This window comes from Lissotriton helveticus, chromosome 4_1, assembly GCF_964261635.1.
Source record: "Lissotriton helveticus chromosome 4_1, aLisHel1.1, whole genome shotgun sequence".
Lineage (NCBI taxonomy): Eukaryota > Metazoa > Chordata > Amphibia > Caudata > Salamandridae > Lissotriton > Lissotriton helveticus.
In genome coordinates this window covers 1284945408-1284970757 of record NC_136063.1, presented here as the reverse complement: position 1 = coordinate 1284970757, position 25350 = coordinate 1284945408, and the positions used below count along the sequence as shown (strand labels likewise).

General features: G+C 42.9%; 1 protein-coding gene across 3 annotated transcripts in view; it reads right to left on the bottom strand.

Annotated features, from left to right (window-relative positions):
• Positions 1–362: 362 nt before the first annotated feature.
• The window catches only part of LOC144829079 (putative 2-ketogluconate reductase), a 384668-nt gene continuing 359680 nt past the window's right edge, over positions 363–25350 (bottom strand). For all 3 annotated transcript variants that reach the window (XM_078687852.1, XM_078687851.1, XM_078687853.1), the window contains one exon: positions 363–2816. In XM_078687852.1, the coding sequence (XP_078543978.1) occupies positions 2660–2816 (157 nt within the window). In that variant the 3' untranslated portion in view covers positions 363–2659. The remainder of the gene's footprint in view (positions 2817–25350) is intronic.

Below are 25350 nucleotides of genomic sequence, written 5' to 3'. Positions count from 1 at the left end.
TCCATCAAAGCTGGAACAACATCACTGTAAAAGAAGCCTGGAGTATCAATCTCAACACCAACTGACTCGAACACTGATTCGGCCTCCCTAAAGCCATCAAGAATTTCAGCAATTGGATCACCTCCTATACTGACTCCCTGGCTCCCTCAAACAAAGAAATATAACAAGATCCAGAGAAAATCAGACTGATGAAATGCCACTGCAAACACGTGAAACACAAATAGGTAATGAGCCAGGACAATGCTGAGAGAAGCACATTCAAGTTTACCTTAAGACACTACCACCAAATGATCTGGACCGGCAGACCAAGTCGATCCTAGCACCGACAGAAGCAAATAAATCTTCGCCATTGTGAAATCGGCCACCTCTAACTTGATTACTCCCTCACAGGACCTCTGCAACAATCTCTCAATTCTTCAGCATAAAAAATCACTGGCATTTACAGCAACTTCCCCTCAGAAGAAACCGACTCCACCATGAAGTCCATCCACTCAAGGGCCCATCGGACCCCTGTCCCAAAACGCCTACTTCAGAGGTCTGCAATCCAGCAGCACCATGCTCGCACCCATTCTGTATGCCTCCACCTCTTCCGCGACGTTCCCAAATGCTTGTAAACAGGGAATTGTCATCTCGTTGCTGAAGAAACCATCTTCTGATCCTTCCAAGCGCGCCAACTACAGACTGATCTGCCTGTCACCTTTCCTGGTCATAGTGGTAGAGAAAATCATCGACAGACACCTCACTGAATATCTCACTCATACCCCCCAACAACTTGACACCACAAAGTCTTGTTTCAGACCAAACCACCACATGGACACTGCCCTCACCGCTGCCACAATGACATCTGCTTGACTCTTGACAGAAGAGACATGGCTGCCTTCACCCTCCTGGACCTCTCTGCAACTCTCTGATTGATCTGCTTCTTTCTGACCAGAAAGACTCAATCATCCAGCCTGGCACCATACACTGGGCACCCTGCAACCTCATCTGCAGAATGTTCCACAAGGATCCTCTTCAAGCCTGACGCTCTTCAAAGCATACGTAAATACTTTAGTCAGCTTCAGCTACTTTCACAATATCTACATCCTCTCCTGTGCAGATAACATGCAACTTATTCTCTCCCTCACGGAAAAGATTACCAGAATCCAGATTAAGTTCATTGCAATAATGAAATTGCCCACTGGATGAAGACCAACTGTCTAAAGTTGAACACCAACAAGACCAAAATCATGATCTTCGGGAAGAGCACATTATTGTGGTAATCCACATGGTGGCCAACAGAACTAGGATCAACACCCATCACCATCTACCTTGCCAAGAACCTCGGAATCATAATTGACATCAACAAGGTTTGACCGCCCAAGTCAATACTGTCACCAGCCATACCCTAAAGATGCTGAGAATTTCAAATGGCTCTCAATCAGCACCTGGAAAACCATCAAACATGCTCTGGTCACATACAAGCTGGACTTTGGGAACATCCTCTATGCTGGTATCAATACAAACTCACCAGAATGCTGCAGACCATCCAGACCTCTGTGAGCAAAATCCCTCAGAACCTTCAACGCCAAACTCATATCACACCACACCGGAAGCAGCACCATTGGCTTCCCATTCAGTATCGAGCACAATTCAAAGTCCTCAACCACACTTTCAAGATGCTACATGACACTGGCCCAGAATACATCAACAATTGCAACAGCTTTCATAAACCTTCCAGAATCCTCTGCTTGTCCGGACTCCTGCTTGCACAAATCCCTTGCATATGGAAAACAGGATCTGGCAGTCGAGTCTACTTCTACATTGCTCCTAATACATAGAATGACCTACTGCTACTCATAAGACCTTCCTCCTCCCTTCTTGAATTCTGTAATAAGCTGAAGCCCTGGCTTTCGAGTAGTCCCACTAGACCCTAGATATGCCTAGACTCACACCATCTCAGCACAAGTATGCCCTCATGAGTGATAGTGCTCTCTACAAATCTGCAAAACATAACATCACTGTAGGAAAGGGACTACAGTGCTTAATATTTTATGGAGTTACTAATGTAGTTGTTTTCTGACTGTACACAGGTCGACAGAAGAATGAAGACGGTAGTTACAGTACATGAGTTACATGGATATGCCCCACACATCCACATGCAACGCTGTCTGAGTGACTACTAAATAATGCAGCCATAATTTCCATCATTAACCCTACTTACAGAATTTGTGGTCAGGTAAGAAAATATGCAGAGAAGGAAATGCCCACTAAGTTTCCAAGCCCCTCTTCATATGTATTACTAATAATATGAAAATACTGGTTTTAAATGGATTACTACCAAAGTCTGTGGTTTCTAACTGTTTGAACAGATGAAACTATGAACCAATTTGCTCCATTAACAGACCTCAGAAGGATGGATAGCTGAGTCTAACCTGCAGGGATTCAAACTTGTGACATTAAGAAAATTGCATCTGTCAACACAGAGTTCGACTTTATGTTGGAGATGTGTACTGTGTTCATTTTCATACAACTCAATATTTTAGTTTAAGGCATATATATGATGAAGGTCAAAATAATGGGGGACACCTATTTTAGAAAGGTTTATTTACTAAAAACATTCTGCTATAGATTTCACTTTAAGAAGTATTGTTGACATTTTAGGGAATGTCCTCTGGTGTCACTTAGGGATAACTTCGTTCAGAATAGGTCGTCCATAAATAACAGCGTTTATGTTTTCAACCATTTTCATCATCACCTGGCGACGACATTGATGTGTAGCACATCCAACGTGAAGTGTTATAATGACATTCTTCATTTTCAGTAAAGGATGATCTCTGAGAACACAAACAAAAGAAAAAGGAGGGTGTTTCTTTTTATTGAGCATCATTTTTGTAATTCATAGTCAATCAATCTATCAATCACCTATCTTTATTTGGTTTCTTGCATACGAACCATAAAACAATAAATGAAAATACTAGTAAAAACATTCATAGATAACATGCAAGTTAAAACAATATATCCACAGGTGCCTGAAAAATAACTAATTTTACATGAAATAGGGAAAAATAGGATATATTAAATACAAACCCACAGAGAGCTGAGGCCTACAACTTCCATGCAAAGTTTTCATGTTAGAGACTGTTTTAGGCCTGCGTAGAACAGAGGCCTCTGCACAGAAATAACATGTTACCAATGACCATACATTTAGCGAAGCTAATTAGGTTGCGTTGTTCGTTAAAAGGTTAGAACAAAGCTTGCGGTCAGCAAGTTGAGCTACTGCATGAAACTTCGATCATATCTCTCTTCAGACTCAAGAAACCAGTAGTGCTTAAGCGCAGAAGCTGCAAAATTAGGTTACCACATTTTCCATCTGCTAGAGGAACAAGCCAAAATGCACCAATCACATAAGAGCTTGCTTCCTCTGAAGCACTGCGATTTCTTTAACTTTAAAGCTTGAACACATACATAGGAAGAAATACCAGGTGCACATCCTGCCTTAGTACATACTGACACACATGTGCACGCTTCTGCCGAGATCACACCTACAAGCCAGAGAACTGGTCACTCGCTTCTGCAGAAACCACAGCTTCACAACGAACTGGTAAAATGGCTTGTTGACAGAAACCGCATTCAAAAGGTCACATAAGCTTGGCCAATCAGCGTTGAGCAAGACATAACCACACGCTGCACAGTTAGATAAATATATTTGCTTTGTTCGAATTCCGAGAACCGAAACCCACATAGGGGGTTTCCATATTCGTCGTGTGAGGTTAAGCCCACCTATCTGTGCATCTGTTTCTGAGAAATTGCTTATGCTATCTTGTATGTCCTATGTGGGCATTGCTTAGGCAGGGATGAACCTTTGTGGTTTGGAAGAATAAATAGGGCTGCTTCTGAGCTAACACCCCAGATATCAAGTTGAATCTCCTCGGAGGTGATCTGATCTTACCTGTAGTGACGGATCCTCACTGCAGTACTGTAATAAACCCATATTGCTGTGTCAACTTGTTTTCTTGGTGTTTGTTCAATTGTTTTATCTCCAATAAACATCAAGAGTCAAACAACGCATTTCTCACACGAACAGTAACAGTTAAAAGAGGGCCACATTAAAACATATGAACTCATCCGATAATAACATTAAATAGAAAAGTGCAAGACGAACTTTTGAGTGCTTGCCTTTAAACACCAGTAAAATAAAAGACCTTTCCTGGCTTTTGTAGAAAGTACAAAACATAATAAAGTGTAGCGTTTCTTTGGCTGAATGATTATTACAGCTACATGGCTGGGGGTAAAACTGTAAGAGCTGCCATGAGGAACTGCTAATAAATGATGTATTACATTTAAATGAAAACGAGTCTAAAGAAACCAATAGTAATGAGACATGTTGTCCATAGGTACGGTTCAAGTGCAAGCGTGGTCTGTAGTGGTAGAAAGGCTTTTACTGTAACACTGTCCTTGGCCGATATAGCTTTCTCGTTGGCCCTCCATTCCGCAAAAGCTTTCTTGGTCCAGAGAAAGTCCTCAGCAACTAATGGGCATATTTACAAGGAAGTGGCTTAACGCCTTGCTCCAGCACTTCTGAAACGCAGGGCTGCACTGTATGTACAAGAACATGGTGCAGCTTTGCTTTTTCTCCTGCGCGGGCGCTAATTTAGCTGCTTTGCACCAATGCAGGTGTCCCTTCTTGCAAATAAACAATCTGAAATGGCGTTTTGAAACCTCTACGTGTGCTGCTTAATGCAGCAAACATAGAAGTTGCAAAAAGTATTTTTTTAATTATTGTTTATGTTCAGAAAGGAACACCTTCCTGCACATAAACAATCAATGGCGTTTTGTTGTGTCTATGTGTGCTGCACAATGCCGTACAGATGGAGGCAGCAAAAACGAGGAGAAATTAAACATTTATCCTTGTTGTGCCAGGGTAAGACCAGGTTTTCCCTAGTCTTAATTTTGGACCTGCCCATATTTATGCCACCCTTGTAATCATCTAAATGAATGGGTGTTGTGGTGTAACACCCACTACAACACCCATTCCCCATCCCTTTCACACTGCGTATAGCGTAAAAGGGGGCCTTATTCACAAGGCGGTGTTAAGCCATATTAAGTTGATTAACGCCGCCTTGTGCAGAAGCGGGACAAAAGGGGGTGGTGATGGACGGAGCATCTGAATCAATCAAACACTCACACCCAGTCAAAAGATCTGGGTTTAATCTGGGTTTTAAGAACGGTGATGGATTAAACCCAGATCAGTTGACTGGGGGTGAGTGCTTGTATTGTCAACGCTCCGTCCATCATTTCCTTTGGTTTGCCTTGTGCAGAAGGCAAAGTCCCTATCACCACCACAATGCCGTGAAAAGTGACCTTGTGGTGGCGATAGGGGTTTGTAAATATGCCTCTAAGTTTTCAGGATGATTAAACATTTCGGGGCTGCTTACTGCGCAAAAACCAGCCTTAATTTAGCTCATCCACGGAGTACTGGCAGCAAAGTCAAGGGCCAGGCAGTCTTTTGAGAAGGAGCAATGAAATGCTAAGCTGGGTGAACCCACACCGAATTCCAGAGGAGTAATGGTTGAGCCTTTAATGTGTCCTCCAGGCACCCAATCACTACTTCCTCATGGATAATAACAGAGGATATAGGGCTAGATGTAGGTAAATCGATTTTACTGACTCATAAATACCGAATTTTACCGATCGGTAAAATAGAAGGAGGGAGATGTAGGTAAATTCTGTATTTGATTTACTGATTCTGAAAAAATCGGTATTTACCGAATCGGTAAATACCGAATCCTGCAAGGGTGCAGGGGGTGTCACTTTGACACCCTCTAGCACCCCGAATACAGGCACGTGTAACATGTGGCACACATACATGCCCTAAGGGCATGTCTGTGTGTCACATTGCACAGTGTGCATGCACACCTGGATTCGGTATTTTACCAAACAATAGGATTGTGTGGTAAAATACCGACTCTAAAGGGCCTGCGGCACTCTCAGGAGTGTCACTTACATTTGGATTTACCGAATCGGTAAAAATACCGATTCGGTATTTTACAGAATCGGTAAATTTACCGTATCGGTAAATTTACCGATTCTGTAAAATAATGGCCCCTACATGCCAATTCCTAAATACCGGTCGGTAACGGCCGAAATCGGCCGTTACCGACCGGTATTTGGGCTCCTACATCTGGCCCATAGTCTGGGGGAGGAAAAGTAGATTTCTTAAAACCATATTTTCGAGCACTTGTAGCGAAGACACAATAGTGTACTCCTATATATCGTGGCCGTATGAGGCTATGGCAACACATTTGGCTCTATAAATATCGATCATAGCCTTGATGGCCTTATGGCCCAGCCTAGAATCAAAATCATGGACAGACATAATACTTCTAGAGAGCATATGTCATCTGGTCAGTACCCAGGGGGACCAGGGTAAAGAACAGTCAAAATGAACTCCCAAGTAGGTAAATACAGGCCCACGGGTAAGTTGATTGCCTTTAACGTAATACGATTTAGTCCTGGTGTTCTGGGGGGCCTAACACCATAACATGAGATTTACTGAAATTGGGGCCTTATTTATGAAGGCCTTGCGCCGCCGGTGCGTCACTTTTAACATGGGAAAAAGTGACTCACTGGTGGCGCAAGGCCTTCATAAATAAGGCCCTTGGTGTTTAAACCGAACGGCTCATAATTTTCACTTATTGGCTGAGTGGAACTTCTGATCCCAAGGCGGTTCGTGAAATTAGGACAGTGTTGTCTGCATACAGCAATAACAGAATTGAGCGAGAGCCCACTTTAGGTATTTCTATGCCCACTTTAATCAGTGATTTTTTTCTAGGCTATTGATATATAACGTGAACAAAAAAGGAGCCAAGATTCAGCTTTGGCGAACTCCCCAGTTAAAGTGATTCATAGTCATTAAGCATGGTTTAAGTTTTTCACATATCTGTGTGCACACATTTAGTGGTTAAAACATTGAGCGATGCAGTAAAACAAAGGCTTAGAGTAGTACTTTAATACTGATTGACATCTAGCTTCTGTGTTTCAATGTTGCTCGAAATTAACATAATTTAGTCGTGCCCACAGGCGAAAAAATGTCAACAATGTATGCAACTCTTTTGGCAGGGACATTACTTTGTTTTTCGAAGTTTATCAGCTGTACTTGAAAATTTTAAATTCGTAGAGGCATTATAAACTATGTTAATGTCTCTAGTGTTCTCAATTTATTTTCTTATTGATCATTGTTGAAGAAGGAGATAAAGCTATAGTGAAGGAAGTCTTAGAACTATTATCGCACTTGAAGGTTTATATGCAACTATTTGGAGTCAGGAAGGATCAAAGAGCGAGACAATATAAAAAATTGTTGGTGAATGTGGGTCTGTGGTGGAGGAGAAAAGAAAATAGCTTAGGGATGGGGCAGTGAAAAATGACCAATTATCCAGGATTGGTGCTTGTATGGATTGCTGTGTGGCAGTGGAAAAGTTGGCATAGTAGGGGATGCCTGCAAAGGTTTGATAAAATAGGTTGGCGTTGAAATAGCATCATGGCTTAATTTGAAATATGCCTGAAAGTAATAACAATTGCCTTTATTTATATTGAGGACTACTGAAGAGAAAATATTGCCTAAAAACGACAAAACATAGAAAGTATTTTTGACTTTTTGACTGTATTACAACTACGATGTACACACTAAAGGTTATACATGATTTCAGGACAGGATGTGAGTGAACCATATACCTGTGAATTAGTTTATGTTCTCTGTGTTAATTGATAAAGGAAGCAGATTTCAGAACTGGCAATATACCATGTTGAGGTATTTGTCAGGTTCCTGACTGATAGCTAATTGGCTTCTTTAAAAGAATGCATTACCAATTACTTTCAGACTGCGGAATATGTACCGTGTCTCCACCCCACCGCCTCACCACTCTTACCTACATGGGCCGCTCCTGGTACACACTCTCAAACAAAACCTCTGCCTCAGGTCAGATGCATTTCTGCTGGGGCCTTGGAATCAACATTGGCTGCCAGAGGAAGTTGGGAACTCTGAAAGAAGCCAGCGACCTGAAGAAAGCTGGGGCAGGGATTGCAGGTATTCATTCTTGTCCAGGTAGAAGGCCTACCGGCCTGTGAGCACCATGCAGGTTTGAAATTTTGAAAGAGTGTTTAAACAAATCAAATGAAAAACAGGAGCGAGAAATAAAAAGACGAGAATAAAAAACATGTTATGATCCAATAAAGAACTCCTCGATTGGGTATGAAATGAGATGGTGCGAGTACAAAATATCATGCGATTACTGCACATGGAAATGGAGCAGAGTTTTTTTTTCATGGTGTTCAGTTGTTGAAGCTTCATGTACAGGAAAAAAGCAACAAGAGTAAACACCAGAAGGAGCTTTCCTCAGATTAGGAGAGTCCCATGGGGCGTAGCAGATCTGCATCATCATCAGTCAGATTTGTTAATTCTGCCAGTTTCTGTGATAATGCAAAATCGAACACCTTACTGATGTAGCAGTGGAAAGATTTTGGTGGAGGAAAGGGAGAAGAGAAGAAAGGATAGACTCTGCCATCATCAGAAGAAAGGGGATTCCTCACCCTCCCATTCCACTTCTGCAGAAAAAGCACCAACTTCAACAGTGGGAAAGTATGTCGGATGCAGCAAAATGGATCGATAGATACTTATTTGGGGTTTTCTTCTAGTCAGACTGTAGATGAAGACTCCCCATTAGTTTTTTTACAATGTTTAAAAGCTTCTGGGCCAGCACTCCCTGTGCATGAGAAATTCCGATCTATGATTTTGAGAGAATGGAATAATCCTGGCCATCTCACAATCCTGAGACTCATACAAAAAATTTATATTCTGCAAGATGATGAGTAATTTTTTACCAAACATTATGAAATGGACGTTCATCCTGGCTACTTTATCAGGAAAAACGTCAGAGAGGAGCCCAGAGGAAGGGGTTCCTAACAATGTAGTGAATGAGAAAACTGAAGCAGAATAGAAACAAGCATTTGCAATGCAAATCGGTCTTGCTTTTGGGACCTTATAAGCATTTCGCCATGCAGCAGATTATTGTACATTACAGCAAAGTAGCGTAGCCATGGACTGTGTGGCAGTAGATTTGGCATCAGACAAGTGAACGTGGAATTTGAGCTCCTAGGAGTTGGTTGAAGACAAATGCATTGAATTATGGATACATTTTAATTAAATGTGGAGTCTGCAAAAAAGTCTGTGTAAGTCTGTGGAAATAAAAATGCATGTTCTTATTATTTGTCGTTATTACCAGCTTTTGATGTGGAGGAACTCTGCTCCCACTCTCTCAACCATGTATTTGTAGTCTAAACTATCAGTAGTAAACTAACTGCTAGTAATCCAAAAGAATGAAAACCTAGAACGGCAACTGACACTTGGCAAGCATGTTGCACTTTGCGAACAGTGGCTTCTGATCTCTTGAAAGTGACCAACTCAAGGTAGTAAAGCAACCAATCTGAGGGTGGCAACGGCAGTGTACACAAAGGAGCACCAGTGTGCTGAGAGTTCATCATGGCAGCATGCTCTCGGAGTTCACAAGCAAACCTGTGGCGCGCGCTCCAGGCTCCACTCACCAGTGATGGTCAACAGCAGTAGAGACAGGTACCCTTTACAGATGTGGAGGCTGATCAATGAGGCGCCACCACAGAGCAAGAAACACTTCTTAGAGCAGGGACTCTGCTCTGTAAGTTCGTGGCAAGACATTGAGCCTTAGCAGAAAGAAGCCAGTGTATGTTTCTCACCAGGGGTGCACCATGGACTGTGTGCGGGGGAGGGGCCCAAGGCAGCCATTGATAGGTAGATGCTGCTGGACGAGGAAAGACTGGGCAGGGCCGGGAGAGACGCGTGCTTGTGAATGGGAGGGTGTGAGTGTGCATGTGTTTGCTTATGAGTGGATGGGTGTAAGCAGTGGTTAATTTGTAGAAAAATAAGTGTGTCATAAAAATAGAGAAGCTGAGATTCATTTTATTTGTTTTTGAGAGAGGAAAAGTCAGAAACATTGAATATGGAGGGATAAGAATGTAACCTATTATTATATGTAGGGTGGGTGTGTATGTATGGATATATGTATAATTGTGCAATGTGTACTGCAAATTGGTGAATGCATGTATGTGCTTGTGAATGAATGGGTGTGTGTACTCGTGGTTGGGTGGACGTGAGTGGAACGGGTGTGTGTGTGTGTGCCCTCCTCACTACTCGCGCATGTTACCAGCAGCCACTGCTACTGTAGTGTGGAGTAACAATTACATAAATAAACTAACTTACATCACTAAATTAATGCATATATTTTCACACGGATAAGAAATAACACCCCAGCTCAATTATTATGTTTCTTAAACCACAATTTATTTTAGCTTAATGTTGAGAGAAAAGGTTAACTATGGTCGCCCGTGCTGTGTCACAAAAACATTAAGCAAAAACAGTGGACCCTCTAGAGTTAGTTATAGCATTTCTGAATAATTATAATCTGTAATAAGTACTATATTATCTGGTGTCCAGCCGGACACAAATTTTAATCAAAGTATTTCCAGTAATTACAAGAGCAACCAACAGTAACTGTGGGATACATTCCTGCATCCAGTACATAGGAACAGAAAAACATAACAAACAGTTAAACAAAAATAATTTTCAGGCAAAAAGAAGGAGGAAGCTATAGGTCAATGTTAATTCAAAAGGAGCTTTCCATAATAGTAATCCCCCTTAAATAACATTTATTTAAGTGTGATTACTATTATGGAAAGCTCCTTTTGTATTAACATTGACCTATAGCTTCCTCCTTCTTTTTGCCTGAAAATTCTTTTTGTTTAATTGTTTGTTATGTTTTTCTGTTCCTATGTACTGGATGCAGGGTTTTATCCCACTGTTGCTGTTGGTTGCTCTTGTAAATACTGGAAATATTTTGATTGAAAGTTTTGTCCGGCTGGACACCAGATAATATAGTACTTATTACAGACTATAATTATTTAGAAATGCTATAACTGACTCTTTAAGGACCACTGTTTTTGCTTAAATATTGTTACCCAAGGTCCTTAACTACCTTTAGGGTACCCTTGTACCCCTCGAACTCGTGTCACAAACACATAACAGCAGAGATAAATGTCAGTTATTCTGGCAAGAGGGAAGGTAAAAAAGGACAAAATGAACATAGAAAAAATAACGTCACCTACTACTATGTACGTTGCACTCAATGGAAAAGGCTTCGGAAACTACTATTCATACCAACGAGCTAAGTAAGGGCAATTACCACTAATTATGAATGTGTGAAAATACCGGCAGTGCATACTCCTGCATATATTAGAGTGGAGATAAACTGTAGCTCATTAACGACCCCTTCAGCCTACGGTTTACACCTTGTGCTTTAGTCGCCAGTCGAAGCATCATCAAGTCGGAGGCCTGCAGCAGGATCAGGCGACAGTAGGCATTTTGTAATTAAACATGTTTGTGACAAACAATGGCGCCTTTGTCTCTGGCATGCATGGGGTAGCTCATTGTTTGTAAACACCAGTCGCAGGGGTGTTCCTACCGGGATCCTGTTCAGCAATGCACTTGAAGAAACAGCCATCTCGTTAACCAGATGGCTCAGAGGGGTGATGCTCTCTCTATATGTACACAATATAGAAATCCAAAAATGACGTGCGGTCACGTAAGATGCATTGTCAGTCACTGGCCTGGAAAACTGCAAAGGAAAACAAAAAAGCACTGGCACTAACAGCCCTGTTCACTGGGCTCCTCGCGGTGCACTCCAGTCGGCACCAACAATGCAGCCGACCGGCCCTACTCACCAGGCTGTGTTGTGGAGGGAATTGGGGGCAGGTGGCGATCAGCAGCACTGAGCCCACGAGGCTTTGGTCCTTTTTCTGGAAGCCTGCAAGGCTCCAATCCCCCTCTCCGGTGTCGGAGCAATTGGGAAAGCTCCATTTTCCTCTGGCCGGTGTGCAGGGCCCTCCTCGGTGCACAGGAGCCCCGCCCACACTCAGGCGCAAGACGCCTGACTTTTGGTCTTTGCGTTTCCTTTTCGCGAGGTGGGCATGCTTGTGTCTGCGCACTACTTAAAAACAAGCATTTGCAAATGCAATAGGACTCTTATTTACGCAAGATCTATCCCATGTTAAATGGAAGTGCGGGCATGAAAGAAGGCATGTACGGGAGGGGTTGGGGGAGTGGTTGTGGTCCAAGAAGTTATGAACTGCGGGAGAGAACGGGGATAGACAGGGAAACAAAACGGTTTTTCAAGAAAAGGGGCTGATAGCCTTGGAAGAACAAAAATGACGACATGGCCGTCAGGAGGCAGGACTAACAAGCCAAAAACCAATCACAATGCAGAATTTATGATTAAAGCCAATCAAAATTATGGCTGGAAAGTGGGCGGAGCTTCCCCCTGCTATACTGTATACTGCATGCCTCGCAAAGCAAGCCGCGCGTTGCGCTGCAACGCTACGCAAGACCTAAAAAAGACTTATGTAGCTGCCAATGTAGCCTTAAAGTCAGGAATCTATCTTGCATACACCGCCCTGTCTCCGGTGAAAATATTATGACTGTGTATACAAGGAGAGGATTGTTCTGAAATGCTAGTGAATGGTGGAGTTACTGGCAAGATTTCTCTTGGACGTTGCATGTGATGGGCTTTGTGCTTCCTCTATGGGAGTGGGTGGCTCTGCTGGCGAAGCATCAAGTTTGGCACAGGGACTGGAAAGCAGGGAATTTGGAGAAAGCAGCTTTATTAAAGATCCTGTTTCAGGTTTAAAGCTTTTTAGGGATCAGCTGAATGCTTTGGCAACGAAAGTCTTTCAAAGATCACAAGCATACTCTACTATACAAGGACTGAGAAATTCTTCACTCCCTTCCAGCACTACTTCTCAAGATTCTCACAAGCAGGATAAAAGAAGGAAGCCTTTAGCCATGTTGATGTTCTAAAAAATCTACAACTGTACAATCTTTGATCCAGAAGCTGCATCATGCCTGACTGTTGGGGAGCAGTTGACCCGGGAGGTCGTGTCTGAGACTTTGTGGAGGCATGGGAAAAGCATGTCTTGGTTTTTTTGGGACTGAAAATTGTTGACAAAGATACAATATAATTCAAAAGGGGGTGGTGATGGACAGAGTATCTGAATTAAGCAGAACACTCCTACCCAGTCAAAAGATCAGGGCTTGATCCATCACCGTTTTTTAGCTCACTGCACCATCCCAGCTCAGAACCTGGCTATATGCAAATTAGTCTGACCCTGGCCCAGTGCATCATGGGAACAGGGCAGACCAAACTACCAAGCCAATTCTTTACTGGAAAGGAAACAAGCTTCCGGGGACACAGAACTCCTCCAAGGAAGGACTAGGAAAGCAGGACAGCTGAGTCTCCGTAGGAGGGGGTTCTGCAGAAGGAGGCAGGGTAGATGTAGGCAGGCCAACAGTCTGCAGTCCACTCAAGATTTTCTTAATCTTATCCTCAAACGCAGAGGCCACGGCATCACACAATTCCTGGGAGACGGGGATAGCCGGCACAGTACAAGGCGGGTTAGCTAGATTATCAACCGCCTTGAACAAAGCCTGCGATTTGTTAGGGGCCTTGGCCAGCATATCTACCAGAAATTGAGCCTTGGCCTTCTTCAGCTGGATCTTATATTCCTGCAGGGCAGCTTTATAGGTTACCCTATCAGCCTCCCTATAGTCCCTTCTCCAGAGTCGTTCCGCCCGTTTACAACGGAGCTTGTGCTGTCCAAGCTCATCAGTGAACCAGGCATTAGTTCTTCTAGGTCTATCCCTCACTTTCCTGAGAGGGGCCAAGACGTTCAGAGATATCTCAATCTGCTGGCGAAAAACCTGATAGCTTTTTTCCACACTCTCTTTCACCATGAATGGTCCGGGCAACAGATTCGGTCTAATCGGTTGTTTCAGTAGACGACCAAGCTTAGTGGCACCTGGCTCCCCTGTCCTTAGTAAACCGGGCAGGGAGATAGAGAGTGGGACCAAAGTATGATCCGTCCAGCATTGATTCATGAGTCTGACCTCCCCTACTGCAATCAGGTCTTTATCGGCAAATACCAGATCTAAAGTGTGCCCTTTGATGTTGGCTCCCAATTAGTTCGCTAGAATCAACTCCCACTATCAATAATGGGTCGTGCTGCCCTAATTCGCATGTCTATTTTACCACTTTTTAACTTCCTTTTTAGTGCAGCTCCCTGTGCAATTCAGGCTTCTTTTTTTAAGAAAGTGGACGGTATGTTTTCTTCTTTTCTGTGGGAAAATAAGACTCCGAGGTTGGCACTTAGCACTTTGAACTGTCCGATCACAGAGGACGTACTGTCTCTCCCAAATATTAGAGACTATTATTATGCTATTTTTGCGCATCACAATTGTAGTTTTTTTTTTTTGATGATCACGAGGTAGATAATTTTTTTATGAGAAAGATGTTAATTGAATTTAAGATTAACGACCCAGTAAGAGTCACCAAATATTTAAAGAAGGTACGTTATAAGTCTCTACAATGGCTACTTCAACAAAAAACTCAGCTTCTGAAATACTTTGGTATTTTTAGAACGAATAGCTCAACTAGCTTAATGAATTTAAGTATAGGAGAGATGGGTACTTTGGATAAAAACATTTTGAGGCTTTGGAAAGAAAATGGTTTTGAAAAAATTAAGGATTTTATTCTAGGGAACAGTTGGAAAACCTGGGAGGGAGTAGAAAGAGAGATCCGACATTCAAATATAATTCTGAAATGGTCCTTTATTAGCCTCCATACCTCACTGAGAGAGTTAGATATAGGTAACTTATTTTATAAAACATATATAAGTGAAGTACTAAACAGCCCGACGCAGAGGAAGATTAGCACTTGGATAAAAAATTTAAATGAAGATAAATCAGCCACTCTATATGATAAGGCGAGAGATAGGTGGAGGAAGAGAGAAGATATTGAGATTAATAAATCCACCTGGGACGAAGTTAATAAATTTAATAAGTCCATTTTCCGAGCTGCAAATTTTAAACGGATGCAATTCTTCACTAAATGGTTAATTTATAGAACACCTTCGTTTCTCCACAATATATATCCTCAAGTGGAGGATAAGTGTTTTCGTTGTGAAGAAAAGGGCAATTGGAAACATATAATATGGGAATGCACCAAAATACAGGAATTTTGGAAGGATATTGAAAAATATCTTAGAAATACAATCGAGACCCAAATCTCACTCAATGAATCTACCTCAGTACTTGGTTGCTCCCCTATCTCCACTCCCAACGATGAGTCCCTATTTATAGCATCCCTCGTAGCAAAATCACTTATTCTGCAACTTTGTAAAACAGATAAAATACCGACTTTTAATGCATGGAAAGCGAAAATATCTAAGATTCAGGGAAAGGGAAAAAAATACGCACTGAGGACAGGGGCTCCTAGAAAATATGATAAATATTGGAGTGTGTTTGAATGCTAGTCACTGTGGGTTCTTAACTCTTTTTTTTACTTTCTTGGGATTGAATGTTGGTTACACTAGACTGGCTCGTTCTTATATGGCCTATTGCAAAGTCTTTTTTCATTTATATTAACATATTGCGCAATGCACATTGCACTTTAAAAGAAATATCTTTTCTCAGAATTTGTATTCCTACTATGGTATATTCGCATCCTGCCTTGTATATATTTTGTATTTTGCACTTTCTAAATCTTATGCGAAAATCAATATGTATTGTTTTCTTACATCTATGAACTCTCAATAAATTAAAAAAAAAAAAAGTGAAACTAGACCTGCAAGATGCACACCTTCATGTTCCAATTTGTAAAAGTCACCAATACAGGATTGCCTCTTTCAGGTCTGTGTACTCCCTTTTGGCATGAAACTAGACTGAGGGTGTGCACAAAGGGGATTTCTCTCCACCCCTATTTATTCAACTAGATGATTTGTGCTCCATCAAAGATTCAAGCAGCAATCCATCTGAGGATGGTAATATCTCTTATTTAGAGGAACTTGATTAAATCAATTCTGTCTCCTATAGCTGATTGAGAGATCATCGGAGTAAGATTTTGAACAAACGAGGGCATGGTGCTGCTCCTGGAATCCAGAATGGCAAAGCTACAATCTACTGTTTCTGTTTTCAGGGATCAGAAAATGTTAAAGTGACTATAGGTACAAGCGGACATGGCAGCAACTTTTTCACTTGTCTCTTGGGCACAATTTCATATCAGAATTCTTGTTTGTCATCTTATAGCTTTAGGGAAATCTGTCTTCAGGTATCAGAACATCCAGAGGATCTTGACTCAACTGATCAGAGAGAAGCTAATGTGAAGGCTAATTCCTTCTAACCTAATTGCAGGAATTCTGTTAAGATCTATGCAGCCAAGTATCATAATGACGGATGTAAATGGATAAGGATGAGGAGCAACAATGCATTAAAGGGAAATTTAGACCAAGTGGCCTTCTCTGTACAAGACTCTCTCATTAAACAGGCTGTAGCTGCAACCAATTAAGCAAGATCCTCCTCAGATTTGTGTTTCCAGTAGTGACCAGAACAGAAAACAAGATAACAAAGCCATATATAAGCAAACCAAGGCAGGGGAGGGGGGTGTGGCCAACCGGCAATCATGGCGGACGCGAGCTAGTGGAGCTCTGTGCCGTGCCCTGACATTGCAACAAGAATCCTGAGACTCGCAGACCATCTGTGCTTTCTACGCAGTGCATCGAGCAGCTGGGGAGCCGAGGTGGCTGGCTACCTCGAAAAACTGTGTGTCTGTGCTGGGCTTCGCCCTGCATGCACCGGATTTCCCAGTAGCTGAGGAATGATCGGAGAGAAGGAGACCTGGAGGCCTGGTGACGCCGGAGGGTGTTCCCACCCACGACTGGCTGGTGATGCGGCGATACCTATTGTGGAGCCACAACGCACCTGCTGGTTCTCCAATACTGACGCCCGGGGAAAAGAGGATGATATGGGCTTAAAGGAAGCCATATATGAGGTACGAGGGGATCGGCGCTCCACAAGACGGCGGGTGGAGCTGCATGAGAGCCACGGAGGGTGTGCTGCTCTGTGAGGGACGCTCAAGCTTTGCTGTGATCTCCTCCTCCCTATTACACTTTGGAGCGTTGGGGACACATTGGCTGTCCAGTGCGCCATGGAAAACATGCTTTTCAAAAGATTACAGCCTATGCCACACGCCGCCATTGGTGCATTGTTAACTGTGCAGGAGCAGACAGAGAGGGCCCTTCAGTTACTACTGATTAGCGAACACTTTCCCGTTACCGAACTGCCAGTGTAACGGGGGATTGCAGAGGCATTCGGCACACGAGGTGCAACGACTCCATTATTCACTGCAAGCCCCTATGCCAAACAGAGAAAGCGATGGCCACAAACAAGTGAATAAAAAGTAAATACGAGCTGACATAGAGGCGCACGACCATAGGAACAATTTCCCATGTAAATATAGGAAATGGACAAGTGCAAACGTATCTATAGGAATATTCTCTGCAGGGTGTGGCGCTGACCGAATTAGCAGTCTGCGGGGTCGATGACGTCAAGGGGATGCGGTGAGCCATGCTGAAAGGAGAAGAGGAAGCATATCTACAACCTGGATAGAGAGAGCTGGCCCCGACGGGGAACGATCTGGAGTGCTTTAGTGAGACATGTGCTTGTGTTCTGTGGGCACTGCACTGTATGTGATGAAACAAGGCGTCTGGCGCTACTTGCAAAGTGGAGAACATCACAGTAAATTGCAGGATCAAGCTGTACCCTTTTGTACTCCGATAATGGGGCACAACCAAACAACCGGATCCCCCACTTCAGGAGCAAACAGAGAGCAACATGCAGGATACTCCAATAAGCAGCCCAGAGGAGGATGTGATACCTCCTACCTCCAGAATGACAAGCTGGACTTGATCTTAAAAGAAATAGGAGACACACACTCTGCCATAGAAGCCCAAATAAGTACACTGAGCACCAATTTCACACTGCTGAAAGCGGACCACTCAAAACTGGCAGACAAGGTCCAATCTAATGAAATATGAAATAGCTCTAGATGACCTCATAATACCACAACAAACAATACATACCTCTCAAATAGACCAGCTACAATGGCATTTGAAAGGCTTGCAGGACAGAGTGGATGACGCGGAAGGGAGATCCCGCCGGAATAATGTGCGCATACTGGGAATACCGGAAAAGAGCGAGGGTCTAATCCTACCCAATTTGTTGAAAAATGGCTGCATGAACAAGTGGCAACGATGGGCCTGACGGAGCACTACAGTGTAGAGCGAGCTCATAGAGTCCCACCTAAACCTCTTATCCGGGTGCGCCGCCCAGACCACTTATAGCCGGAATTATAAAGACAGAGACACAATACTGTGCGCTGCTAGGGAGAACGCTTCAACAAAATTTGAAAACATAACTATCTCACTCTATCCAGACTTTCCTTTAGGGGTCCAGAAAGCGAGAGTCACATTCCAAGATGTTCAAAAGAAACTACGGGACCATAACTTAAAGTATGCTTTGTTATTCCCTGCTCGACTAAAAGGGATCTATGACCAGAAAAACCTGTTCTTTGATAACCCAGAAGAAGCAGCGGACTGGGTAGAAATTACTTTGACACCACTGATGTCACAGGCTTCCTCTCACACAAGTCAATGCCATCAGTCCAAACCAGAACGCATTAGAGGATCGAGAACGGACAAGAGATGGCACCTGGGACCTGGGTCCAATGTGAACACATCGCCGGAGCAGATCACAGAATCTCAAAGACCTGACCGCGGTGGCTCTGGTGGAGCACAATGCCACGTCCATTGCGGAAACTGTGAACTCTTCCGAAGATACTGCTGCACATTCTGACTCGGAGAATAGTTTGGCGCTGTTCCCTCTGGTTACCCCACAGACTGCCAATGATTACTAAAGTTGGATGCTGAGATTTTTGTTTCTTAGTCTGGAGCCTTTACCAGATGATTATGTAACTCCCTATTATTTGTTGCCAGATGGTTTTGTCGATCATTGTCCTTGTACCAGGATAGGGCCCTAGCTGGAGCTCCACAGATGTTAGAAATTGAGTGCAGACTGATATGTGTAATACGGCTGGTGGTTATCACTCCCCCTATAGCGAATGCACCATGTTCTAGAAGTTATGAAGGTCCTGTTTAACTTTTTTTCATGGTTTGGTCCTCCAGCGTTTTATGGGGGAACCTAGTATTGGGAGCTTTATCAGGATATGGGGACTCAGCTGTACTTAGGGCATTTTACAGCCTGCATGCAGGGACTTGTGCCCATGGTAGTACGTTCTATAGCAAAACCAATGACGCAGCCTAGTAAATATACGTACACATTTTGGAATGTTATAGACTTGGGCTCCATACATAAAAGACACAGGATCCTGGCACAATTAAATTGTAGGAAGACACATGGGGGCATATTCTCAAGGAGCTATTTCTGAGTTAATGGCACTTTATCGCAGCCAAAGTCGCGATAAATATATTGCCCCATTCACAAGCTGGTGCTAACAGCCCATAGCACCAGTTTACCTGCGATAGCAGCCACAAAAAACATCACCACAGATTACCCCCACAACTATCGCTAATGAGATGCAGAGTAGGCGTTCCCAAGCAAAAAGCCATGACAACACCACTCTGCAACATTCTCAATGACCAGCCAGATCGGTGATAAGATCCCAAAACATGAGATAAGGCGTGTTAGCAGCAGGAAACTAACACCTGCTCTGATCTGGTATAAAGTCAGACCACAGCCAAAGCTGAAAGGTTTGCCACGAACACCAGACCTATTGGCTGTGCCAGTGATTTTGCTCAGCATGTCCCATGACAGGAATTGTTGCTTGGTGTGACTGTAATGATATCAGATTTCAGTGGGAGGCACTGTTTCCTAAATTATAGAGCACAACTTGATTTGCCAGAAATTTGCTAGAGGAACCTCTTTAAAATGTTAAAGTTGGTAGACGAGATCTGTTGATACGATGCAGCAGTGTATTCTCAAAAGCGTGGATATATTCATCTAGGGCAGACTTAAACCTCTTGCACTATTTTTTGATAGGGATGATCGAAACAAAGCATGTAAGACAAATGCATAAAAACGTACAATGTAAAATATCAAAGAGAAACTAGAAAAGTTAGTGACTGGAGCTGTGACCCAACTTTCCACTGTATCACAGACAGTAGCAGGGCGGCACTATTGTCACCCGTGTTTTTAGCACTAATTTCACTTTGGATTTAAAAAGAAATACACATTTTGTATCATCACCTTATAAGTGAGATGTAGGTGCAATGTGGAAAGTCACATTAAACTCCTTGCATGCTGCGGACGGCCCCCGGCAGTCACACGTCACGGTGGGTGTGTTTGGAAGATGGCCGGGGGTTGTCCGAACTCCGTCCACTCTTCATTTCGCCCGCACAGAGCGAAAATTAGGCCAGCGCGCATGGGGTTAAAGTAGTCTAAAAAATAACTTGAAGTCCTACTTTTTTTCCTTCAATTTAGGGCCTCATTACGATGTCGGTCGGAAAGCAAAACGGGCGACTCCTTGTCGGAATTGTTTCTGACCGACTCGCGTTCGGTGAGTCCGAACGAATGCTTCCGAACACCGTTCACAAAGTATCCCATGGACTTCAATGTGTTACGACTGACAACACAGGCTTCCATAGAAAAAAGGGGTAGTTGCGGAAAACCCTGCACCCAGTGGCGGGTTCCCCATGGTGCCTACCACACTTTGTATGGTATTAAAGATGGGTCCATGGGGTACCCCCAAGGCACCCAACCGGAGGCCTGGGATGAAAGGGCCCCCAAATTCCGTTTCTGACAGCCTTTCCTTGTCGGACAGACTAATTCGGAAAGACTGTCCAAATTCGACATTGTAATCCGTTGGTCGGAAACTCGGTCCATAGAGCTGTACATTTTGGCTTAGACCGGCTTAGTGTTTCCGAATTCTAGGCGGAACCGATTCGGAAACAACCGACTGCTTTCTGATCGTAATCGGTCGGTCGGAAATATTTCCAACTCGGTCGGAAACATAGGTTCCGACACAATTTAGGAGAATCAGACTGCGGTTCAGAGCCTTTTCTGACCGACATCGTAATGAGGCACATACTTGTTTATTAATTCATTTCCTGGTCACAATGCTGATTGCGAGCACCTTCCATCTAATTTACAGCATTTTCTTCAATACTCCATAGATCTACCGTGGGGGAATTAGAAATACAGACAGCTAATATTGGCTCTGCTAGTTCTGGTAGAGCAAGTTTAAGCTTATGTAAATCTCAATTACTGGGCTTTGCATATTTTGTCTCACTCTTATTTCTCCTTAAACGTATGCTTTTCACTTCACTTTTTGCATTTGTTAGACTGTTTTTGAGCAAATAAATGACCAGAGATGTTTTTCCAATGCCAAGAGCAAACCTTTAGTGTGATATTTGTATGCAAGAGCATACTTCGATTACAATTTTCATGCCGGCGGCAGCCAAATACATCAAGGATGTATCTTGCTTGACTTTGCATGCATGGCCACACCTCTCACACAATCTTGTTGCACAAGCGTATGTCCGGTAATGCCATTACAGTCACTAGAATTATTATGTGCATAGAAAATACCCAGAATATTCATTCCTCTTTGTAATAATACATCTAGGCAGAGAGGTAGGGAGGCCCGATCTTTTTCGCCTTAGTACTATTATCAGCTTTTCCTGTGAAAGATGCAGAAAGTAATTTTATAAAGTCGAAGAAAATGTAAGTAGGGTGAGGAAGTTTGAGAAGTGATTCCTCAACTGCAAAAGATCTAGCCAACAGACAGTGGTCCACAAGGCAGTTGAAGAAACTTACTCAGATATCTGGAGCTTCTCCTAAAATTGACAATGATAAGGCATTGGTACAGGTGTTACAGGCTGCATTTAGGGCAACAAATAAGTGAGAATGAACCTTTTTCTAACAGGTATTCCAAACAGTTTCTGGTGTAAATTCTGTCAACCTTTACAGACTAGACCCAACCAATATTTAGCTAGAAAATTAAACACAATCAAAATTTTGAGCCAAGTCTGCAGTATTGCCACAAGAGAAGGGTCCAATAAAGGCATAGAGCTAGGGTGGTTTGTTGTGACCAAAGAAGGATGCTTGAGAAATGGTTTCACTAGTCATGAGGGTCTTTAGGTAAGATGCAGTGCTAGGTGAAAGGATGATAAGCATCACCATTAAAAGGGATCACTGACAGAATATTGAAATCAGCGATGCTGTGTAACAAATATCGTGTCAAAAATGTTGTTTACAAAAACATTGTGTCCCTATCCTTATAATGTTAAGTCCAAAAATATAAAAATATATATATTGTTTCACACTAATATTGCTAAAATATTGTTTCTTTATATATATATATATATTACCTACTGGCGGTCGCCAGTAGGTATATATAGTTAGGATTTTTTCTCTATGGGTTTTTTGAAAATTCTATGTCTAATAACTTTGGCGTTTGTGGACGGAATTGGCTGAAATTTTCAGGAAAATGGCACATTTTGTTTCTGAGCAGCCCCTGAAAATTTTGGGGGGGTTCATCAAGGGGGGGCCGAGAAAAAAGGGGGGTCCCAAAACGCGTTTTTCCTATGTTAATTTCCATAGGGCGGTTGGCCTCACTTTTAGCCCGAACGGCTGAATGGATTTGCACGAAACTTGGCAAAATTGTAGGGACTGGTAGCCCGATGTGCCTTTTGTAGGTCTCAATATATGTGCTTCAGTGGATTTTGAGAAATTAAGGTTAAAAAAAAGATATATATCTGTAACCGCGGACTGGGCAGCGCTCCGCTACGCGTACTTTTCGCGCAACGGAGCTTTGTGAAGCGAAGCTGATTGGTTCTCCGGCGTCTGTCAACATTCCAAACAGTCCGTAGCGGCCGCCATCTTGTTTCTCGGTAGGATCGAGAGACAAGGGGAGGCGAAAGCGAAGGGGCAAATGACCATAAGGGGGAATAGTAGATCCTCGCTGACCCCCTAGGTTTGATGTGGAGGTTTTAAAAGGGCCCCGCGGGGCAAAAAATAATAATAATAATAATAATTGAACGGCTGAATGGATTTGCACGAAACTTGGCAAAATATTAGGGACTGGTAGCCCGATGTGCCTTTGCTAGGTCTCAATATATGTGCTCCAGTGGATTTTGAGAAATTAACGTTCAAAAAAAGATATATATCTGTAACAGCGCTCCGCTTTGCGTAACGGAGGTTTGCGAAGCTGATTGGTCATTCTGTCACTGGGCTATAGTTGGGCTACATCTGGCTGATATTTGGGCTACATTTGTTTTTTTGTGTGTCTGGCGGCCATCTTTGGGCTACATTGGGCTACATTGGGCTTCATTGGGCTACATTCGGCTAATTAGCAAATAGCTCATCGCAAACTAGGAATGGTAAAGAATCGCTATTTATTCCTTAAAGTTCGCTATTTAGGAAATGCAAATAACTTTGATGATACATATGGCGGTTCATCTCTAACAAGATAAGAAGCATAGGGATACATTTATGATGACTGGCGCATCACCAGGAATGTGTTAGTCATTCTGTGCCGCTGTTCCGTCACCTATGGTGTGCTGCATTTACAATGCGGCGCATCATGGGGCAAAAACAGCACAGATGCGTGATGTATCTGTGCCGTAAAGGTGGCGCATTGCTGGAGTTGTATCGCAAGTGTGATGAAGCTCCAGCAAGGGTCGGGGGTGCCCCTGTCGCAGGGTTTCTGTTCTCACACAGAACTGTGGACAGAGGATTGGAACCTCGGCGAATTAGGGTGTCCCAAAACTCACGTTAGTAATCAAAAACTATTTAGCAAGCTAGGTACAGTGTCACATTGGATATAACAAACTCTCAATGTTTAGACAATCCAGAATATGAACTTATAGTACCTCAGGATACGTGGAACTCATGAACAGTCGGTCGTTATAGATTTCTTAGAAACCAGAACATGGAGTTAAGAAGAACAGATGTGTATTTGAAATGTTTATTTACTAATGCCGTCTTCTCAGGCGTAGTACCTTAGATAATAAAAGTACACATATTATCAGTAGCAAAATTACCAGCATAGTTACTAGTACATAAAAAGTGAATGGTGATAGTATGTTAACATGCTGTAAATGAATAAGAGTTAGCAACACTTATAAGCAGCCGCGGGCCGTGGAGGGAGTTACGGTGAGGCAGGGAGGGGGAGAAGCAGGGTGGAGAATACAAGTACACATATTATCAGTAGCAAAATTACCAGCATAGTTACTAGTACATAAAAAGCGAATGGTGACAGTATGTTAACATGCTGTAAATGAATAAGAGTTAGCAACACTTATAAGCAGCCGCGGGCCGTGGAGGGAGTTACGGTGGGGCAGGGAGGCGGGGAGGGGGAGGGGCAAGGTAGAGAGGGCTCCACCCTGCTTCTCCCCCTCCCCGCCTTCCTGCCCCATCGTAACTCCCTCCACGGCCCGCGGCTGCTTATATCTCACCCTCCCTAATACACATATTATATTATTTGCTAAGAAGGTCTCTTTGTGTTGGTTTAGGGCGTGCCCATACTTTAGTGTCTTAGATTTGAAGGAATCACATCAGCATACACCAGCTCTCTCTTCATGTGAACCGTATCAACTGTTGTGTATGTGTGTTCGGCAAAGCAATATAAAACCCGCCTCATGCCCAGAATTGGCAGAAGTTGCACTTATGTTATGAGTATGAAGTCGTGGAGATCAGACCTCATAACAATTCTGTATCGTGTTGTTCTTGAAACTTTAGCAGTCGCTGTACAGATATAGTTTAACAAGTAAAGCAGATAGTAGACCAATAACATATTATTCTCATGTAAACCACGATGAACTACTAGGTGGAAAGCTAAAGCAACAACTAAGTGTCGTGTGCAGAAGTTGCAAAAAAGGAAAAATGGCGTTTAAACCGGTAATGAGCCCATGCTAACTTAACACGGTGTAAAGATATCCAGGACCTAGATGACACCTCCTCATGATCCGGAAACGAACTGAATAAGATAATAGAAGTGCCATCTCATGAGAGCAGATTGCAAGTTTATATGTGGACGGTCCGCAAGGTAAAGCATTAAAAACTAGGAAAATTTAATGCTAAAGAAAAATAAAACAGCCAAGTACTTTATCGAGTCTTAAGCCAATAGGCAAGGTAAATAATAAAAACTTGACAAATAAGTCAATGAATTGTCAATGAAATGCTAGTACTCAGCATATCAAACATGAAAAAGGTCTATGACATAACTGTGTATGCAAAATAAGCTGCAACAGCCTCCAATAGGAAGTCACCGTCTTCATCCGAAAACAGTTCAGCCATCCAATTTAAAAGCGGAAAAGAACATACGTGCTCTCCCAGCACCGGATCCTCTATCACCATCAGAGGACAGCTCGGTGGGTTTT